At 57.0% G+C, this 17,676-nt stretch overlaps 6 protein-coding genes across 6 annotated transcripts; 2 read left to right on the top strand and 4 right to left on the bottom strand.

Annotated features, from left to right (window-relative positions):
• Positions 1-1,053: 1,053 nt before the first annotated feature.
• Positions 1,054-2,484, bottom strand: VTJ83DRAFT_7018 (uncharacterized protein; the record flags this gene model as incomplete). The annotated part of the gene is made up of 1 exon (XM_071013794.1): positions 1,054-2,484. The coding sequence occupies one exon, from the start codon at positions 2,482-2,484 to the stop codon at positions 1,054-1,056; it is 1,431 nt and encodes a 476-aa protein (XP_070863235.1).
• A 735-nt stretch (positions 2,485-3,219) lies between these two features.
• On the bottom strand, positions 3,220-4,455 carry VTJ83DRAFT_7017 (uncharacterized protein; the record flags this gene model as incomplete). Its single annotated transcript, XM_071013793.1, has 2 exons — positions 3,220-4,276; positions 4,334-4,455. 2 exons carry the CDS (start codon positions 4,453-4,455, stop codon positions 3,220-3,222), a joined length of 1,179 nt encoding a protein of 392 aa, XP_070863234.1.
• A 3,344-nt stretch (positions 4,456-7,799) lies between these two features.
• Positions 7,800-10,255, top strand: VTJ83DRAFT_7016 (uncharacterized protein; the record flags this gene model as incomplete). The annotated part of the gene is made up of 5 exons (XM_071013792.1): positions 7,800-7,936; positions 8,019-9,047; positions 9,109-9,186; positions 9,241-9,568; positions 9,623-10,255. The coding sequence occupies 5 exons, from the start codon at positions 7,800-7,802 to the stop codon at positions 10,253-10,255; spliced, it is 2,205 nt and encodes a 734-aa protein (XP_070863233.1).
• Positions 10,256-10,450: 195 nt separating this feature from the next.
• Positions 10,451-12,246, bottom strand: VTJ83DRAFT_7015 (uncharacterized protein; the record flags this gene model as incomplete). Its single annotated transcript, XM_071013791.1, has 2 exons — positions 10,451-12,002; positions 12,086-12,246. The coding sequence occupies 2 exons, from the start codon at positions 12,244-12,246 to the stop codon at positions 10,451-10,453; spliced, it is 1,713 nt and encodes a 570-aa protein (XP_070863232.1).
• Positions 12,247-13,851: 1,605 nt separating this feature from the next.
• VTJ83DRAFT_7014 (uncharacterized protein) lies at positions 13,852-15,757 on the top strand (the record flags this gene model as incomplete). The annotated part of the gene is made up of 2 exons (XM_071013790.1): positions 13,852-14,353; positions 14,457-15,757. 2 exons carry the CDS (start codon positions 13,852-13,854, stop codon positions 15,755-15,757), a joined length of 1,803 nt encoding a protein of 600 aa, XP_070863231.1.
• A 20-nt stretch (positions 15,758-15,777) lies between these two features.
• On the bottom strand, positions 15,778-16,242 carry VTJ83DRAFT_7013 (uncharacterized protein; the record flags this gene model as incomplete). Its single annotated transcript, XM_071013789.1, has 1 exon — positions 15,778-16,242. One exon carries the CDS (start codon positions 16,240-16,242, stop codon positions 15,778-15,780), a length of 465 nt encoding a protein of 154 aa, XP_070863230.1.
• Between the last annotated feature and the right edge of the window lie 1,434 nt (positions 16,243-17,676).

Here is a 17,676-nt window from a genome sequence, read left to right as displayed (position 1 = left end):
TTAAAGAAAGCTTTACGAGACGCTTTTATCTTTACCGTCTAAGTAGGAATAATTTAGGCTTCTAAAATATATAGGACGTTATAGTAGATCTATAGCTGTTTTATTAATATAAAGAGGTTGAAGGCGTATTTAAGTAGATCCTTCTGAACGGTATTAAAGATAAAATAGTATACTGCGTTATAAGCCTTCCTTTAGTTATTCGAATCGTTTTATAAGGTCTTTAGAAAATACCGGAGGAGGTTCTACTCGTATACGTAGTCTACGTCGGACTTAAAGGGTTCTCCTAGTTTTTCCGGTTTAAAGCCCCTTTCCTCCGGATTAACATTCTACTAGTCTTAAAGCTTTCGTTAGTATTAAATCCTAAACTGCTGCTAGACCTTTAAGTAGACGTCTATATAAAACGGCTTTTAGTTATTATTAAGGATCTTTAAAACCGTTTTAACGTTTGCTTCTAGTTTATAAATCTGCTATACGTTATAGATATAAGCTTCGTTTCGGATATAATCGAACTATCGTCCCTAGTCGCGGAAGGTCTCTAGCTGTACGACGCTGAGAGTATAATCCTTAAGGATTAAGTTTATTTTATCGAGGAAGGTGCTTTAACAGTTAGCGACGGGTTTTAAAAGAGAGAGGAGAAAATAAATAAGCTAAGCGCTTTAAAGATTGATTTAAAGGCTTATAATAAGAAGGGGAGGTTCTCTTTCTGCGTAGCAGGAAGGTACCGGGCTTATAACTATAATAGCCCGGACCTATAAAAGTGTATACGGCGGAAAGGAGTGGTTGGAAGCTGTTGTTCAAAAGAAGAAAACAACTATTTAATATGCCTCTCCTGGAGGCTCCTTATATATACGATGGATGCCCAGAATGGCGGTCTGAGCAGGCAGAATGCCTGCTGGGGTTCAGGACCAGGGTATAAGTCCCTATAGATCCTGTCACACAAGATCTTTCAGATGGTTACGAAGACAAAACGCACGTTGGTTGACAATGTAGCAAAAGGCAGCATGGTCCAAACGTGAGTTTGTTCTTTGTTGACTTCTGACAAACCTCCTGCTATTACCACCACACTCCGCTTTGCAGGCGATACGGATCCTGTGTCTTGAGATAGTCCAGGATGAAGTTCAGATGACCCGTTCGGAGCTTGTCGTGGAGCCTCTTCACCAGAAAGTACGCGTCCTCAAGCAGCTCATACTCGTCCAACCACATCTTGAACCAGCTCATAACCTGCCTATCTCTCGTCTCCTTGTCCGCTTCGTTGTACATATACTGCCGATAGCGCACGACGCGGCGGCGCAGATCCGGTAGGGTTGACTCGTTTATCACCGGGCTCTGGCTCGCCGAATCCGCTCTGAACCGGACACCCTCCAGGACCTCGGCACGGATACCTCGGTCTCGGGGATGTGCCTGAAGATCTTGAGAGATAAACCGCCAGCCAAACCCGAGCCGGTGTTCCGCACCCTCCAAGTCGAGAAGATGGCGTAGCTGGTCGCAGAGCTCCTCGACAACCCGTCGCGGTTCTGCCTGCTCCTCGAGAGCGCATTGCACGCAGGCAAACTCGCGTCTCTCTCCCGTAAGCCCCTCTCCGTTGTTGTACGGATGCCAGTCGCGGAACGCAGCATACTCTTTCCAAGTTTCACACCTCGGACACCACGCCACGTACAAGCTCGCATAGATGCCGTTGCGGTAGTTGTTGAGACTGCGCCAGTACAGCGGGAATACGCCGGGATGCTCGTCAAACAGCCCGGGCACCCATCGCTCCCAGACCACCTTGAACGTTTTACTCCGGCTCTTGGCTACGATGGGCTTGACCTTGCCGTCCGCGGACGAAGCGTCCTGGTGCTTCCACCTCCCCGCCTTGCGCTGGCACTCAACACATCTCCGGCGCTGGCGGTTGGCGCCGACGAGGTGGCGCAGGGCCTCCTTCTCCTGGTCGGTCGGCGGCAAATCAACCGCGATGAAGTTGTGCTCGGGTGGGTTGGCCAAGCGATATTCTTCGCGCCAAGCGGCGACGGCGGCCCATGCTTGGCGGTCCTGACGTTCTTTCTGGGCGCGCTCTTGAATGTGCTGCCAGCGCAGCGCCGGCTCGAAGGGCTCCCAGTCGGTGCGCAGGGCCTTGTCGAACTCGACGCAACCTGCGTAAGGCTTGCGCCAGCGTCGTCGCAAGATGGCGTGGTTGTCGAACATCATGTGTGTGCGCAGCTTCATGCAGCCGCAGCAGGCGTACTTGGCCGTTTTCCATTCTGGGCTGTCCCAGGACGGGGCCAGGCGTTGTTTGTGGTCGTCCCAGTAGGGTACGAGGCCGCCGTGGTGGGGATGGAGCTCCAGCGCAAGCAATCGCTGCTCAAAGTCGTGCCGATTCGGTCGGATCAAGGCGCGCCACTCACGGGAAGTCTGTGAGAGCGCGATGAGGGCGATGGGGTCCAACTCGCGCATGATGAGGTGCAGCACCTCGGCAGGGAGCGGGATGGTGGCGAGAAATTGGGCCATAGCTTCATGTACGTGTAGAAAGGGAACAGAGCGTCGTATGCTTGACTCGGGCATGAACGGCACTGTGCAGTTAGACGTGAAGCTATCCAGACGGGATCATGTTGGGGATCATGTTGGGATTTGAACTCGTCCGAGGGGTTCGGATGTGGGGGCTGTGACGTTGACTCGGATGGCCGGTGTTTTTTGTTTGGGTTCCGCGAGCCTGGATTCTCCCGACGAAACGGCGAGCCCAAATCAAATGTCAACACCACCAAAGCGCAACCGAACGGAGATGGGTGCGAAATGCAGGAAAATCACCACCCTGACGTTTTGTAATGCGCTGGGGTTGTGGCCATTCGCGAGGAGACCTGCCGGGGTTGAAATAAGCTCAGGCGCACAGAGAAACGGGCTTGGACTGCAATTTCTGCGGTTTCGTGCGCGCCGTGCTTTACGAGTTTTGGATCGTTGACCCAAATCGAAACGTGGACGACATGGCTGATTGATTTTGAACATAGAACGTGCCCCAAGTCCTGAGAATGATTCATCATTCAGTATGGTCAGAATTAGGTCATGAGTCTTGACAGCCAGTATATACACAGATCTAGCAGTTCCCATCCGGCCATCCCAAGTGGATATTTTCTCAACTCCGGTTCACTTGCCCCTGCCTCCTGCGACATTACGCAAAGCAAAATCCCAACCCAGAAACAAACCGAGGCCCGCATTTCAGATGAAACCAACATGTCCCCTATCCCCGAATCACACGTGATCAAGAACCTGTGCTCCGTCCAACACTTTGTTCCGAAAATCGACGACAATTCCTGGCTTCTTGTAGGCGTTCTGCACGATGAGCGGCGCAAAGGCGCTCATGACATTAGAAGCAAAGACCTCGTTGGTCAGCTTCTTATGGCCCCAGTAGTGGCGGACAAGCTGGCCCGAGCATCCCCAGTCGGCCACCAGGGGGGTGCCGTTCGCCTCGTCGCAAGGGAGCGTTTTGATGTAGTTTGGGTGGGTGTCGACGCTGAAGCCGTCCAGAAAGTCGTAGCGCACAAAGGAGCTGAAGCCCGACTGCTCGTGGAAGAGTTCGTTCTTCCACTTGGCACATCCCTTGTACCGCTTCTCGGACGGGCACTCGGCCCAGTCCTGGAAGAGGCGCTGTGTCAAGTTGCCTGCGCGGGAGATGATGAAGCCCGTGTTGACGTTGACGTTGCCGCGTACGTCGTAGTTGGGCTGCCGGTTGGGATCTTGGGCCATGGCGACCAAGGTGTCGGGTCCGATCTGCCAGTAGTTGAGCAGCCACTCGATCGGGACATGGGGGTTCGGGAACATGACATCGTAGTCGAGCGTGATGACCATGTCGAACTCTTTGAGCATCTCCTTGGTGAAAATGACCTTGGACCAATGAGGCGCGCGATCCTTGTACTTGGGCACGCGGAGGAACTTGTACGAGTAGCCGTGGATGCTGGCATAGAGGTAGTGGCTGAGAAACCCAGCCGACTGCATGCTCAGCCGGTCCCAGGATGGAAGGTCCTTGGCAAAAATGCCGCCATCATCGCTGAAGTCTCGATTGTCGAGATCGAGGATGAGAAGTCGGTTGCCCAGGGGTTCCCGTTGAACCAGCTTCTCCGGGGGTGGGAGCTTCTTGACCTTGCCACCCGCCGTGACGAACTCAGGAGCTGTGATAGGGAGGACCAGCGGTGCCCAAAGGGTCCGGATGATGTTGGACAGGTTGTCCAGGGCGGGAAGAGGACATGTCTCCGAGTGTTGTTTGGCAGGGTCTGAGAGCTCCGAAGGTCCATAGATGATAACCTTGGGCCTAGAAAGGGTGGGGTTAGCCGGCGATGGTGAGCCATGGGGTACGGTCGGGAACTACCGTGTGGGCCTAGAAAAGAAGCCGTGGTACAGCCCCGCGGCGATGGCCAGGGTGAGAGAAATGATCAGCAGCAGGAGACTTATACGCCTACATGACTGCGAGAAAAGCGCCGCGGCCGCCATGAGACCGAGGGGGTGGAGCGTGGCCGCGAAGGCTGCGTGATTGACTGCCTGTCGTGCAGGTGGGTGACCGGAGGGAGGTAGGGACGCCAGGAGTAAAGGCGGTGTCACCGGGGAATGGAAACCAGGGGCGACCAGAGAAAAAAACCCCGAACCAGCCCTCGGTCCGAAAACACACAGCAAAAAAACAACAAAAGAAGAAAAAGGGAGAGCGATACACTGGAGGTGAATGAAAAGTGAGGGCGGTAACGGGGGTAACGGATTCAACCGAGCCGTTTCACGAGAAAAAGGGAAAGCTCCCGGTCGTGATTTCGCACCATTTTGCCGGAGACTGGCGCGGCGTTTGCCTTGGGACCCTGTTTTGGGTTTGACGACTTGTTGGGGGCCCCAACTCCATTTGCCTGGGAACGAATCCCACTGTGACAAGCACAGCGCATTGCAGCATTGCCCTGCCTCGTACATAGAGTGATGAGGCACATGTGGGTCTAGCGTCTTGGCAGGCACCAGCTGCGAGCCCTGTTGCCACAGCACAGCCACGCCAAGAGGTGGTTCGCCACACCTAGTGCATACAGGTAGCCCGTGCCCCAATTGAACGTTTTAGCTGCAGTAATAATGTTACCTCCAGGAAGACGCCATCTGCATGAGATCAACTCTTGGTTCATTGGCTCAACAAAAGTCGGGGCGATCGATTTTCAAAAATGAGATATTTCAAGGCTCCGATTATGAAGGGCCCCAACTCTTTTGCACACGTACGCAATACTATACTGCGTAATCGCATGTGTCTGCACCAAACCATGCTCCCCGCTGGCCAAGCCAACTGCAGCTGTTGTGTCGGTGCTCAGGTCCCACCATTTAGTCAAGTATGTAGGGGCCATGGACGCATGCATGAACGCGAAGTCTGGGAACAGCCACATCCCTTGTGCTTCTTTGGACGCCACTCGATGGGGATCAAGGCGGAGAACGGAGGCGTTTTTTTTCCCTACACAATGGGGAATCGTCAACCGATGGATTGGACCGGGTCGCAGCGAGCCCCAATTCATTGGGTGTTGACTTGTACCGCTGGACGGGGCGATTGGAAATGTTCCAGGTGAAGCGACCAGGCCGTCTCACTTCAAGCCGTCCTATACGATCGTCGGGGCCTTGGGTGCGTGCAGAGAGCGACGAGCTCCGGTCAGAAGGAGCGGCGGGACCGGGGAATGAGTCCGACATTTGACAGGAGACTTGAAGAGATACCCAAGCCGGTATCACTGCGTACTTCCTAGTTGGGCCTACTGAAATGTCCTGTGCAGGTAGGTGGTATCTGGCCCAGCATCCTGCAGCCCGAGACTCCCGTCGCCATTCCCGTCCTCCGACCTCCTCCTGCACGCTGCACTTGGGGGGGGGGGGGGGGGGGGGGGGGGAGGAGGAGAGAGGGGGGCGGGGGGGTGTGCGCTTCTGCGGTGGGCACATACCTACCGCAGCAGAATGGGAGGGTTCCCAGGGATCATGACATCATGGCTGGTCCGCCAGCCAACTGCAGCGGCCGCCCCGCGGTCCCCCAAACCGTAAATTGCACATCAATCCAAGACACTCAGCGCCACAGCCACATGCTGCGTGCCCATCCCTCACGTCACCTATTGAGTCTCCGAGCGCCGCGAACGGCATCCCGGCCCACCGGTGAGAGTTGGCGTCACTCCATGCGCCCTTCTGGCCAGTGTTGGGAAGCAGCGCATGAAAGCCCAGTCTGTACTACCTCCCTGGAAAGTGCATCGTGCAGTTCAGTGCCGAGTATGTACATACGCTGTCAATCGCCGGACCCCAGCGGCAAGATTTGATGCATCCGGCGCTGTGAGGTGATGAACAGGGTGAGGAGGTGGAGCATGCAAAAGTCGGCAACCCGATGGGACGGCTTGCTCAACCGGGAAGGGTGCCGGTCGCCGGTCATTTGCTCCCGAGTCCCTTGGTCGCGGTGTTGGCAGGCCTCTTGGCGCGACAGGCCCGCCACAGCGGGAAGCAGAAACCGGGAATCCATGTCTTTCGAGTCTAGACCTCGAGACTGAGACGATGCCGTCCACTGTCCGGAGCGCAGTCCGGTTCTCGCATCTGACTACGGTACCCGAGCGGTGGGGGGGGGGGGGGGGGGGGGTCGAACAGGGCTGCAGGACAGTGCCGATTCGCGAGATGGGCTGCACTTGATTGGAGAAAACCAAGAATTGCCCGGGTTGGGGATCCGCCGCCGTAACCGCCACTAAGTTGTTTCGACGGGATATTTGCGTTGTTGGGGGGGGAAGGGGGAGGAGGGCATATCGGATGGTTGCGCAAGAAATGAATATCTCCCACTCAGGTGCTTGCGGACGGCCGACTGTGGTTGGAATGGCCCCAATGATCCCAAATCGGCGTCCTACATGGCGGCACAGATACATAAGGTACATGTAGTACCAAGATTACCAGGTTCAGAGGCTTTTTGCCTGCCGCGAAGCCGACCCACCTCTGTGACCTGGGGCTCTGATTGGCCCCCCGGATTTCTGGTGGAGGGTCGGGGCTCGTCTGACGTGAAATGATCAGGGAGATGGAAAGATGCGACTTGTCGCTGGTTTGAGTTAAGATTTCCATCTCTGGGGGCTCGTTTCGTCTGGTGCCTTTCCTTGGCCTCCATCTGTGATCCCCGGGGCCATCTCCTGACAGCCCTCCCTCCCGCCTTGCTAGTTCCCCGGGCAGTGTACGGTGTAGGTGACCACCGCCCACCAAGCCCGCGGGTCGCTTTCCGGTAGGTCCGCGCAGCCCCTGGTTATCGTGCGCTGATAACAACCTTGGCTCCGGGGCCGGGTCGCGTTCCTCCAATCACCGACGCCGCGCAGCCCCCGGCCGCTGGGGGTCGCGGTGGAGAATCCGGTGGGAAACCCGCCCAGTCGAGGGAGCGGCAGCACAGGAGAAGACAAAGAAAAAAAGCACACGCACGCCTTAGTGGACTGGACGGTGGATGAGCGACCCGGCAGCTGCGATTCCCACATGCCGCAGGCCACGAGGACCCACTAGGACCCATTGCCTAACCCTCGAACCCCCCCTTCTCCGCTCGCCGCCCAAAGGCTGCTCCGAATCCTCGCCCCGTCCCTTCCAAGGTTCCTCCACCCGCGGGTACAGACACCGAAATTCAAGACTTCAACCCCAACCAACCGCGTCAGTCCATCTCCAACTGCCGCCGTCCTCCGCTTTTCCCTTTTCTCCCCTTTTCTCCTCGATTCCTGTTTAACCCCCTCCCCTCCTCTCCCCCTCCACCTCATTTTCCCTTTTGTATTGTAGTTTCCGCTTTTCTCGTTTTCCCTTCGCGGCCGCCTGCCACCACCACTACCCCCGCTCGATGCGCGACCATGCCGAGGCCGTCGACGTCCTCGAACCTCGACATGTCAGCGGCCTCGGGTTCGGTGCCGTCGCCCTTGCAACGCCTGCCTGTCAATCCTAGGCGGAAAAAAGTTGCCCCTGACGAGCGCAAGCGTGTAGCCACGGCGTGAGTAGCTTGCTTGTTGGGCGTCGTTCGGATGTGAAGCTCGTCATCCGATCCCGTTTCAGGCCGCTGACCCCCTCCGCAGATGCAATAGCTGCAATGTGCGCCGCATTAAGTGCACCGGCGACCGCCCATGTCGCCAGTGCACCACATCGCAGCGAGAGTGTCTTTATCCGGAGCCTGTTGAGCGTGTGACCATTCCGCGCGCCCAGCTAGAGTCGCTGCAGCGTCGGTGCGCCTCGTTGGAGCGCCAGCTCGCCGCCAGGGAGTCTGTCCGTCCAGAAACGGCCCAGCAAGCCGCCTCGCCCGCGGCAACCTCGGCCGGCGACGGCCCGGCTCTGAACGGCGACAGCCTCCATCCCATCCAACCCAGCGGCATTGACGGCCGCATGCTGTCCGATCCTGCCGGCACGTCTCGTTACCTCGGCGAGACCTCGGGCGCTACCTTTCTCGACACGCTGAAGGAGCTCATCGTGACGGCCACGCCGCTAGCCAGAGTGCTGGATGACGGTCCGCGAGAGGCGGCTGCTTTCCTGGGCTCCGTCGGCCGGTACCAAACTCACGATTCTCGCCCCATGGTGCTGCCTCCTGTCGTTGACCCGTTGTCGCTACCGCCCGATGCCGTCATCACCTCGGCCCTGACGCAAGCTCGCTACTTTATCCAGGATGGAAACGGCACCTTTACCAGCGGTGGCATTATGTTCTGGCCGTTCGAGAGTTTGCAGAACATCCGCTCCATCGCTGCGATCCCTGCTACCCCATGCCCCGGCCCCCACCACCGGCCTCTGGCCTTGTATCACACCGCTTTTGCTATTGCTCACATGCTCAATGTTCGGGAACCAGGCTCTGCCGTTGACGGACGGCTGGGCGAGGAACACTTCGCTCGGGCCCGAGCTCTGGTGGGCAACCCGCTCGACCGCACCACCTACACCACACAGGATATCGCCGTCCTAGCCCTCATGGCCCTCTATTTAATTGAGAATAACCGCAGAGACGCTGCATACATGGCTATCAGCAACGCCATGAGCATCAGCGTCATGAATGGCCTGCATAAAGGCGGCTCGGGCAACGAGCTCGACGTTCGGACCTTCTGGACGGTCTATGTCATTGATCGGTAGGTTCTTCGTCTTGCTGAGGTTGGCACGGGCATTACTGATAGCTGTCTTTTTGTCTAGGTGGCTAGGTTGTGTAATGGGCCGGCCGCCTACCACTCCAAGCGACGCCATCACGCTGCCGCTTCCCAGAGAGTGCTCGTAAGTGCACCGAGGTCGGCCTTGCTCAAGCTGTAGTGGCTGACCAGCCCTCAGTGGCTTTCCTTCTCCCGACGGGTTGCGCGCCCATGTAGAACTATGCAGAATCTCGGACTACATTGTGTACAGCAGCTACCGAGAATCAGGCCTCCCGCATCTCTTGACCAACGCTACTGTCCGCGTGGAAAGAGCGTTGAAGATGTTGGAGGGCTGGCGCTCCACCTTGCCACGGTGTCTCCAGTTCCCCGAAGATCCTCTGACCCTCATCCCCGTCGATCTGTTCACTGCCGCGGCGTACGGTCAAGAGCCGGTCAACATGTTGAGCGGTGCAGCCCTCTTCGGCCAAGATCGTGCCGCCTGGGCGTTACACATGGCCTACAACCAGGTGTGTTCCGCCGGCTCAACTCCAGGGCCCACAAAATACTAACGGGACTGACAGCTGGTGATCCTCGCCGTCCGACCTGCCATGCTCATGGCTGTGTGGAAAGCCGTCGCGAGCATTGTGTGTGCCAACCAGACCTTCGATATCGAGAGCCATCCTCAGATCGAGCCTATCCGCGCCTGCAGCGATGCGGCCCGTCGCAACTTGCGCCTGGGCCGCCTGATGCGCTTGCAGAGTCCACGGCAGAAGCTGCTGCTGCAGGATCTACACAACATTTTCAACGCCGCTATCGTTCTCATCATGCACCAAATCATCTTTGTAAATCTTCGAACACAGGATCTCGACGATGTTGGGTGGGCCTCGGAGGTGTTCGAATCGGAGGCCGAGACGGGCAGCGAGTATGCCAAGGACTGCGCCCGCGTGCTGCAAGATTTCCGCTATCTGGCCCAACAGCTGCGCAACCCAATCCACGATCAAAAGATTAAGCAGGATCTCTTGTCCGAGGAGACGCCTTCGCCAGACGCCATGGACGAGTGCCGAGACAGCTCCGACGCCACGCGAGAACCCGAACCCCCAAGACCCGAGGGCAAACGCGGCTTGTTGTACCAGAAAATGGCTGCTTTCCGTCAGACCCTCTCCTCGTGGTGGCGGGCCGACGAAATGCAGTTTTACAATTCCTATCTTTCGTAGTTTTGCTGTTGTCGGGCGGCTGGCGGGGGTGGAACGGGAGCTCGGTTTGCGGATGTTTGGTTACGATACGAGTTAGATACCACGACCTTGTGATAACGATGAGCGTAGGCACGCAGGCATGTTTGTTCTCACGAGAATCAAGGGCATGCGGGTTTTGTTGCTTCTTTTTTTTCGGGCTGCTCGGTGTGTCTGCACTCATAAATTTCCAAGGAGACGCGCCACTTCAGCCCCAAGTTTCACCGAGTGTTCGGCGATGCGCTCCCGCGTCCAGACTCCCGCCTCTGTCACGTAGGCGTCAATCAACTCCGGCGGCACCCACTCAAAGAAGACATTGGGAATCTCCGTCCTGACGGCAGATGCATTGGCAGAGGGAGCCGAAAGAGCGCGCTGCAACTCCTCTGCCCCTCCTCGCACGCCGTCGCTGTTGTGCAGACCCCCCCAGGCCCGCCTTACCTGTTCCGCGCCGTTGTCTTCGACGACGTGGTCCTCAGGGCGGCCCGGCGGCGCGATCTTTTCCGTCCCACCCACCACCGCCACCCGCGCCCGCGGAGCCATGTGTTTCGCTGCCAGCACCGCAGGTAGAGACCCCGTTTTGTTGCTGACAGCACCCGAGGAGGCTATCCTATCCGCACCGAGAAGCACGACATCCACGTTCACCGAGGCGAGCGCCGCGGACGCGTCGGTGTAGAGCGTCACCTTGTGAGGGAACTTGGGATCCCCGGTTGAGCTGAGATGCTTGGCGAGCGTCGCAGCAAGGGACACGCCTTCGTATAGCGGGCGGGATTCGAGGACGCGCAGGTCCAGGACGATCTTGATCTCATCCACGGCGTGGCGCAGGCAAGACCGCACCGTGCCGCTGTCAGAGAGGGTGAGGATGGCAATGGGCTCGCGAGACTTGATTCTTTCGGGGAACTTCTGGATGATGTAGTCCGAGAAGGCGCTGGGGACGGACGCGGATGGTTCGCTCGCCTCATCTGAGGGTGTTGATATGGCCCGCAACGCAAGGTCTTTCCAGATGTCCTTCCTCTTCGCACCCGCGGGCACAGAATCCTCCGCGGCCTCTCGAGCTGCCTTCTCCATCCGTGCCAGAACCACCAAGACTTTGCCAAGTATCGCCGCGCCCATGCTCTCCCTTCCGTTCTTCCACAAATGCCACGCTGCCATCCGGATCCTGTCCCACCACCACTTCCACTCCTCCCTCTCATCCCCCGCATCGTGGAGATCATGCTCACTCAGGCACCGTACAACGTCGCTCAGGGTCTTGAGCGCAGCCTCCGACAAGGCCGCGGCGCCGCTTTCATGGTCGGTCGCTAATTTGTGCAGCCCGGCACGGAGCACACCTCCCGCGGCCTCGCCCAGATCTGCCTCGAACCAAACTCTGCGCAAACTATCCGCCAGCCGGGGAACAGCCTGGATCCGCCCTGCCTCGGCGTCGTGAACCGCCTGCGTCGGATCCACCCACACGAAGCGTGTGTGCTCCCAGTCAATGCGGATCTTGGAGTCCGCCGGCTGCGGGGGCTGCTCCGCGCCGGATGAGGCGGGAGGTGGCTGCACGCCGAAGAGGAAAGGGTGCACAGTCCATTCCCGGCAGATCGATGAGTCGCGAAAGGTAAAGGGCTTGCCTTGTCTGAGGAGGGTTATTTCGGGCGGGGCGAGTGTGGTTTCTTCGCGGATTTCGCGAAGAGCTGCGGAGAGGGGAGAGGGGTCGGTGGTTTCGACGGTGCCGGAGATGGGGGCGAGGTGTTTCCTTGGGAGAGTTGATTAATTAATGTCAGGATCGCGGTTGAAATGGATCGCGGATGCGAGCAAGGGCAACCGACTTTGACGTACCTGTACGTCGATACCTTGTCGCTCCGCTCAAATAAGGTGACTTCAGGCTTGCGCGACGTGTCGATGTTTCCGGTCCAACACCCACGGAGCAGAAACGATGAGACAACGGATCGCTTCTTCCACGCCTTTGCGCCGTCGCTGCTAGTGGGTGCTGTAGCCATGGCTCTGGAAAGCCTGAGTCTAGAGTATGTGCACTGGATTGATCCCCGCGATGTCAACATGGCGTGAGGACAGCCGATGCCTGGACGTTCGCATGAAGCAAAATCACACCATGACGGAGGATGTGCGGAGGTTAGTGGCGGCTGCTAACAGGTGGCAAGCGTTTCTCTTCGTCCTCTCATCCAATTCATACACAGTACTCGAGCCTGATAATCAATCAGCTCGGTTGCTGAATGAACTCATTGAGCCAACCCAGAAGGAACCTCTACGCAATGATTTTTTGCCCAGCCGTGGGTCATCAATCGGTATCTCATAACTACACAACCCATATGGTTTAACTATAGACCACTTGTCTCTCCCAGTGATCATCAAGCCACTGCTTCAAAACCCCTTGCCGTCAACAGGCATACCTCTGTCATGCTAACCATACAGTTATCCCCCTGCCTTGCCATCCTAAACCAATTACATCTAGGCACCCAAGCATAACCCCGTCTTGCCCCGTGTGCACTGACTGCACCGCCTAGCGGTCCCTCAGACCCCTTGGGGCCCTCCTCCTCCTAGCTCCTGCGCTGTTCCGGAGCAAATGGTTCACTCAGATTCGTCTGCTCCGCTCCCCGGGCGTCGTTGGCTTCGCTGGTCGAAGGGGGTGATACTCTGGGCCGTCCGTCGCCAGCATGAGCTGGATCTGCATAAGGACCGCGTGTTTTTGGATCGTAGGTTGCAACGGTGGCTTGGTCACGCCGCGACGGGCTGATGGCGTCTTTGAGAGCTTCGGTGATGTCAGACATGGTAACTAGCGTATGAAAGCTAGAAGCGGTAGCCTCTCGTCCGGGGAAACTGTTTACACGATGCTGGGTTCAGCTCGCTTTAATGGTGTTGACAGGTGACCGAAATGGGAATGATGTCATTGGAATATTATCCAAGTATGCAGGCGGTAGTAGTTCCAAGCTGCTCAGGCACCTCAGCGTGACGTCAGCCATCCGAGATGACAAAACTTATACCTGCTATTCCACAGAACATGTCGCCGGTTCAGCACAATTTCTGCTCGTCGTGTTGAAAGTCACGGATGGCATTCTAGTATACACCGGACGTTTGGTAACCTCCACGGCCGTCCTCAATTGCTAGTGAGCACCCAAAGAGTGGGAGCCAATATCCCGTCGGAGAAGCTAAACAGATGGAACCCCTGGAGGAACTGAAAAGTTCTGAAGAAGGGGACCGAATGAAACAGTACATCCCAAGATCTCCTCGGGTCCAGATGAGTTAACATCTCTTCAATCACCTGTACACCTGCTCTATCGTGTGTGGTCGGGCACTTCCAGCCAATCATGCCTAGACGCGAAATACGGTTTCGGCGGTTGTGGCTTGCTCCTTATGGGTCACGAGCTGCAGGTGCTCCTCGGAGGCAGTGCTTTTTCCCTCATTCAAGGTTGCCCCGTGCTAAAGATGCTAAGTGAGGCTGTTGAGCGCGCCATTGCCATCGTCTACCGGCTATGGCGGTAGGCGGATAAATACCCCGAAGGCAGGCTACCTGTGAGATGTCGCGCCCAACGGTCGAAAAGTATTGCCCGAAGCGCACACACTCAAAGGTTGAACAAGAAAGACCTGCCATGAACGAATTTTGTTACCTGTTATTATTTCTTCTCCCCGTGGTGCTCGGCATTGAGTGCCGCCCTGAGGGGGTCATCTTTCCCCGGCCGCGAGGTCTCAACCAGTCCGAGGTATTCCGTTATGCTCTGGCCAACCTTACCAAAACCCTGGATTCGGCCTTCAATGGCAACATCCGCGTGAGCTGGGATATTCAAAACGTGTCGTTGTCCATCGCGGTCGTGGGCCTTGAGCAGGAGGACCCCTCGGGCCCCTTATGGGAGTATCACCATCTCGCCCCTGCCAACGTCGATGGCACTAGATCACTGGACAAACACTCGCAGTACATGATCGGATCCATCTCCAAGGTCATTACCAATGCGGTCGCTCTTCGCAGCGGTGTCAACCTCGATGACCCGATCACGAAATACCTCCCCGAGCTGAACAGCGATGAGTCGTTGATCGACTGGAATAGCATCACTTTGCGGGCATTGGGAGGCCAGTTGGCTGGCATCCCGCCGAACTGTACGTTCCTTGCGCTTTCCTGAGAACCAGATTCACTAGGGGTGTTAGACCACAGGGATCTGAATGTGGAAGGGAGCTATGGTCATCTAACTTCGGGCTGCAGATGGCTTTTCCGAGTACCATTATCTACGCACCTGGTTTGAAGCCCTCGGCTTCCCGCCCCTCAACAATTCTGCCTACCCTGAATGCGGCGTCATCGGGCTCAACACCGAATGCACTCGCCAGCAGTTCATCGCTGGGATGCTAGCTGCCCAATCTCTAGCCCCTGCTAACGCTCGGCCCGTCTATTCCAACATCGCCTACACGCTCCTTTCCTACGCTCTCCAAGCTGCCACCGGCAGGGACAATTACACCGTTTTGCTTTCTGACTTTCTAACCACCCCGCTTCGCATGCCCTCGACCCACCCCAGCCCAGGCGACGACACCCTCGCCGTTATCCCGCCCGGGCCCAGCTCCTGGGGTTCGCCTTACGGCGACCACGCACCGGGAGGCGGCCTCGTATCTTCCTTGGCCGACTTGTCGACCTTTGCGCACGCAATTCTCTCCCGCAACCCCACTCTTGCCCCCCCAGCGCGCATTCGCGAGTGGCTCCTCCCACGCTCTTTTGCCGGCTCAAGGAGCAGCTTCCTCGGCTGGCCGTGGGAGATCTTCCGCCCCGCCCCCGAGGTGCTGTTCCCGGACACGTACAACTCGCGGGCGCAAAGGAGAGGACACAGCGTGACGGTGCATGTCAAGGACGGAGTGGCATATGGGTACCGGGCAAGGCTGGCGTTGTTGGACGAGTATGGGTTGGGATTGGTGATTTTGACAGCCGGAGGGCAGAACGCGTTGACGGAGGTGTTTGACGCGGCGCTGGCAACCCTGGTGCCTGCTGCGGATAAGGCAGCCGTAGAGGCGGCAGAGAGGGAGTATGTGGGCTGGTTCGGCGGGACAAGCACACCTGAAACAGGCGCGGTGAACGTGAGCGCACGGGTTGGGATGGATGGAGCTTCGATGACGCTGGAGGCTCTGGAGAGGAATGGGGTGGATATCCTCGCCGGCGTGGACCAATTATGGCAGGGAACGCTTCTGGCCTTGTTGCCCTCGGTGCAAGCCACGGGCGTGTACAGGCTGTATCCCACGGACGTTGAGAGGAAGGTGACGTTGGCCGATGGCCGCGAAGTCGTGGAGGAGGACTGGAGGTTATGGCGCGAGACATTGCTCGACACGCAGACAGACCTACCTGGGAAGGGAATCAGTGAGCACGACTGCGTTTCTTGGACACTGGCGGATTGGTTGCACTACGGTTCGGAGTCGCTGGATCGAGTCGTATTTGTAAAGGATGTTCGGACGCGCAAGGTGTTAGGGCTTGACGCCCCGTTTTTGAGAAGCCAGATCATGAAGAAGAGACAGACGAGAGCTTAGTTCAAGGGTGAACGGTCAAGCTATCTGCAATTATCCGCCAAATATATCACCTCAAACCGCTCGCACAAGACCTCACTGTCCTCGGTAAACTCCTCCTTCTCCTTCTGTCGTTGGAAGTAGGCGATGTGACCTGTCCTCCATGTTTCGTAGTCGCCCTCGGCCTCGGCAGCGGCGAAATCTTGATCAACGTCGCAAAACCGGCGCCGCACCATCGACGTCGTTCGCATCAGTGCCCTCGGTTTCCCTTGACCGTCAAGTATCACCGACAGATCGCCAATGTCCCAGAACAGCGGGTCAGGAACTGGCCACGTCATTGTCGCGGTCTTCTTGCCCTGGATGGCAAGCAGGAGAAGTTCGTCGGCGATGGCTGGCGAGTCTCCAAACTGAAATATGTCTTTGGGTGAGGTGAGTGTTTGTCCCAAAGCGGCGGACGCGGCGGCCATGAAGGCGACGATTTCTGGCCGAGAGGGATCGATTTCGTACATTGCACAAGCCAAGAATGGTGGTTGCTCGGCTTGGTTTGTTTGTGCGTCTTGACTAATTAACTACTGCAATGGCAGGTGACCAAGATCAGTGAGGTTCCTCCCAGCAGCATGAGGAATGGCCCAGAGATGCGAATGGTTGCGTGCAGGTTGAAGCTGTGACGACCATGTAAGGGCTAGGTACAAGGTATATTTAACATTTTAGTTAGCACAGGGTATTATTTTAGTATTTGGGCTTTGTAGTGTATGGCGAATTCTGTAGCATTATTATGGTTCCGTTTCTGTGGGAACGACTCTGTTTCCTATCGACCGCACGACGGGTGGGCAGACAGGAGAAAGCATGACCTACCTAGGTCGGTCTGAGTGGAGAGAGACATCCATGAATGAGCTATTAACGGAACCTGACACGGCCATTATACTACCAATGTGGAAGGTCTGCCACTTCCTAACTCTCAAGGCTTCGAAAAAAGGGACTGGACCACACGATCCGGCGGGCAGTTGGTTGGAGGTAAGAGCGGGTTGGGGGAGAACGGGGCGATTCTGTTGGGGGGGGAGGGGGATGGAACGCGTGATGGTTGACGTTTCAATCTCTAGCCTTGAGGCATTCAAAGGTTCCCAGGTCCCGTCTTCCAGATCCATCAGGGTTCTCATATAGCCTCACCTGGAAACACTTTCCTCGTTAGATCGGACGGCATCCAAGACGACCGCGTTCCCATATCTCTGATGCTTGTTGCCCATTGCCGGTGCTTTGACCAACTTGAACCGCTTGTCCGCTGGAACAGTCTTTTTCCGCTCCATCTACAGGCTCCACAGCGCCCCACCCCGTACGGAAGTGTCGAGCCCATTCTGTTCTTCAACTCCAACCACCTGGAAATGCAAACCAAAAACGTCGGATGAGGATCTTCACAGCATGGGCTTTCTCAGGTCGCCCATTCTGCCCTTCGCACTGGGCGCGAGTAAGAATTCTTGGCCTTGACGGTCTTGTGGTCTACGGTGTAGGGCTTATCCTTACATCATCTTTCTTGCAGTTTTGGTCTCAGCGTATCCCTCTTCCTCCCCTGCCAGGTTGCGTTATGCAACCCTGCCTGTGTAGGCGTTCCCAGAGGATCTCAAGGCCCGTCCGGCGCATCTCTGACAGGAAGAGATCCGCGCCACTCCTCTCAGCACAAGACCTTCTCAAGGACTCTTCGGGAAGGAGGTGACAATACACAATCAAACACTCGGGGAAACAGAAAACCCCCCCAACATCCAATGCCCGGCTCCGCGACCCGCCCGTGCTTCGCTGGAATAGGCAGCTGGTCATGTTGTCCAAACGGCGCCCCGTCCTGTCGGCTTGGGTCATTTGTGTGACGCATCTTGACGCTGTCCGCAGTTGTTGATGTCGTTTGTGGACCGGTTGGTGGTTGTTGACCCCGATGACGTTGCCGCTGCGCCCTG

Source organism: Remersonia thermophila, chromosome 7 (genome assembly GCF_042764415.1).
Source record: "Remersonia thermophila strain ATCC 22073 chromosome 7, whole genome shotgun sequence".
Taxonomy (NCBI): domain Eukaryota; kingdom Fungi; phylum Ascomycota; class Sordariomycetes; order Sordariales; family Chaetomiaceae; genus Remersonia; species Remersonia thermophila.
This window is presented reverse-complemented; position numbering and strand designations above follow the sequence as displayed.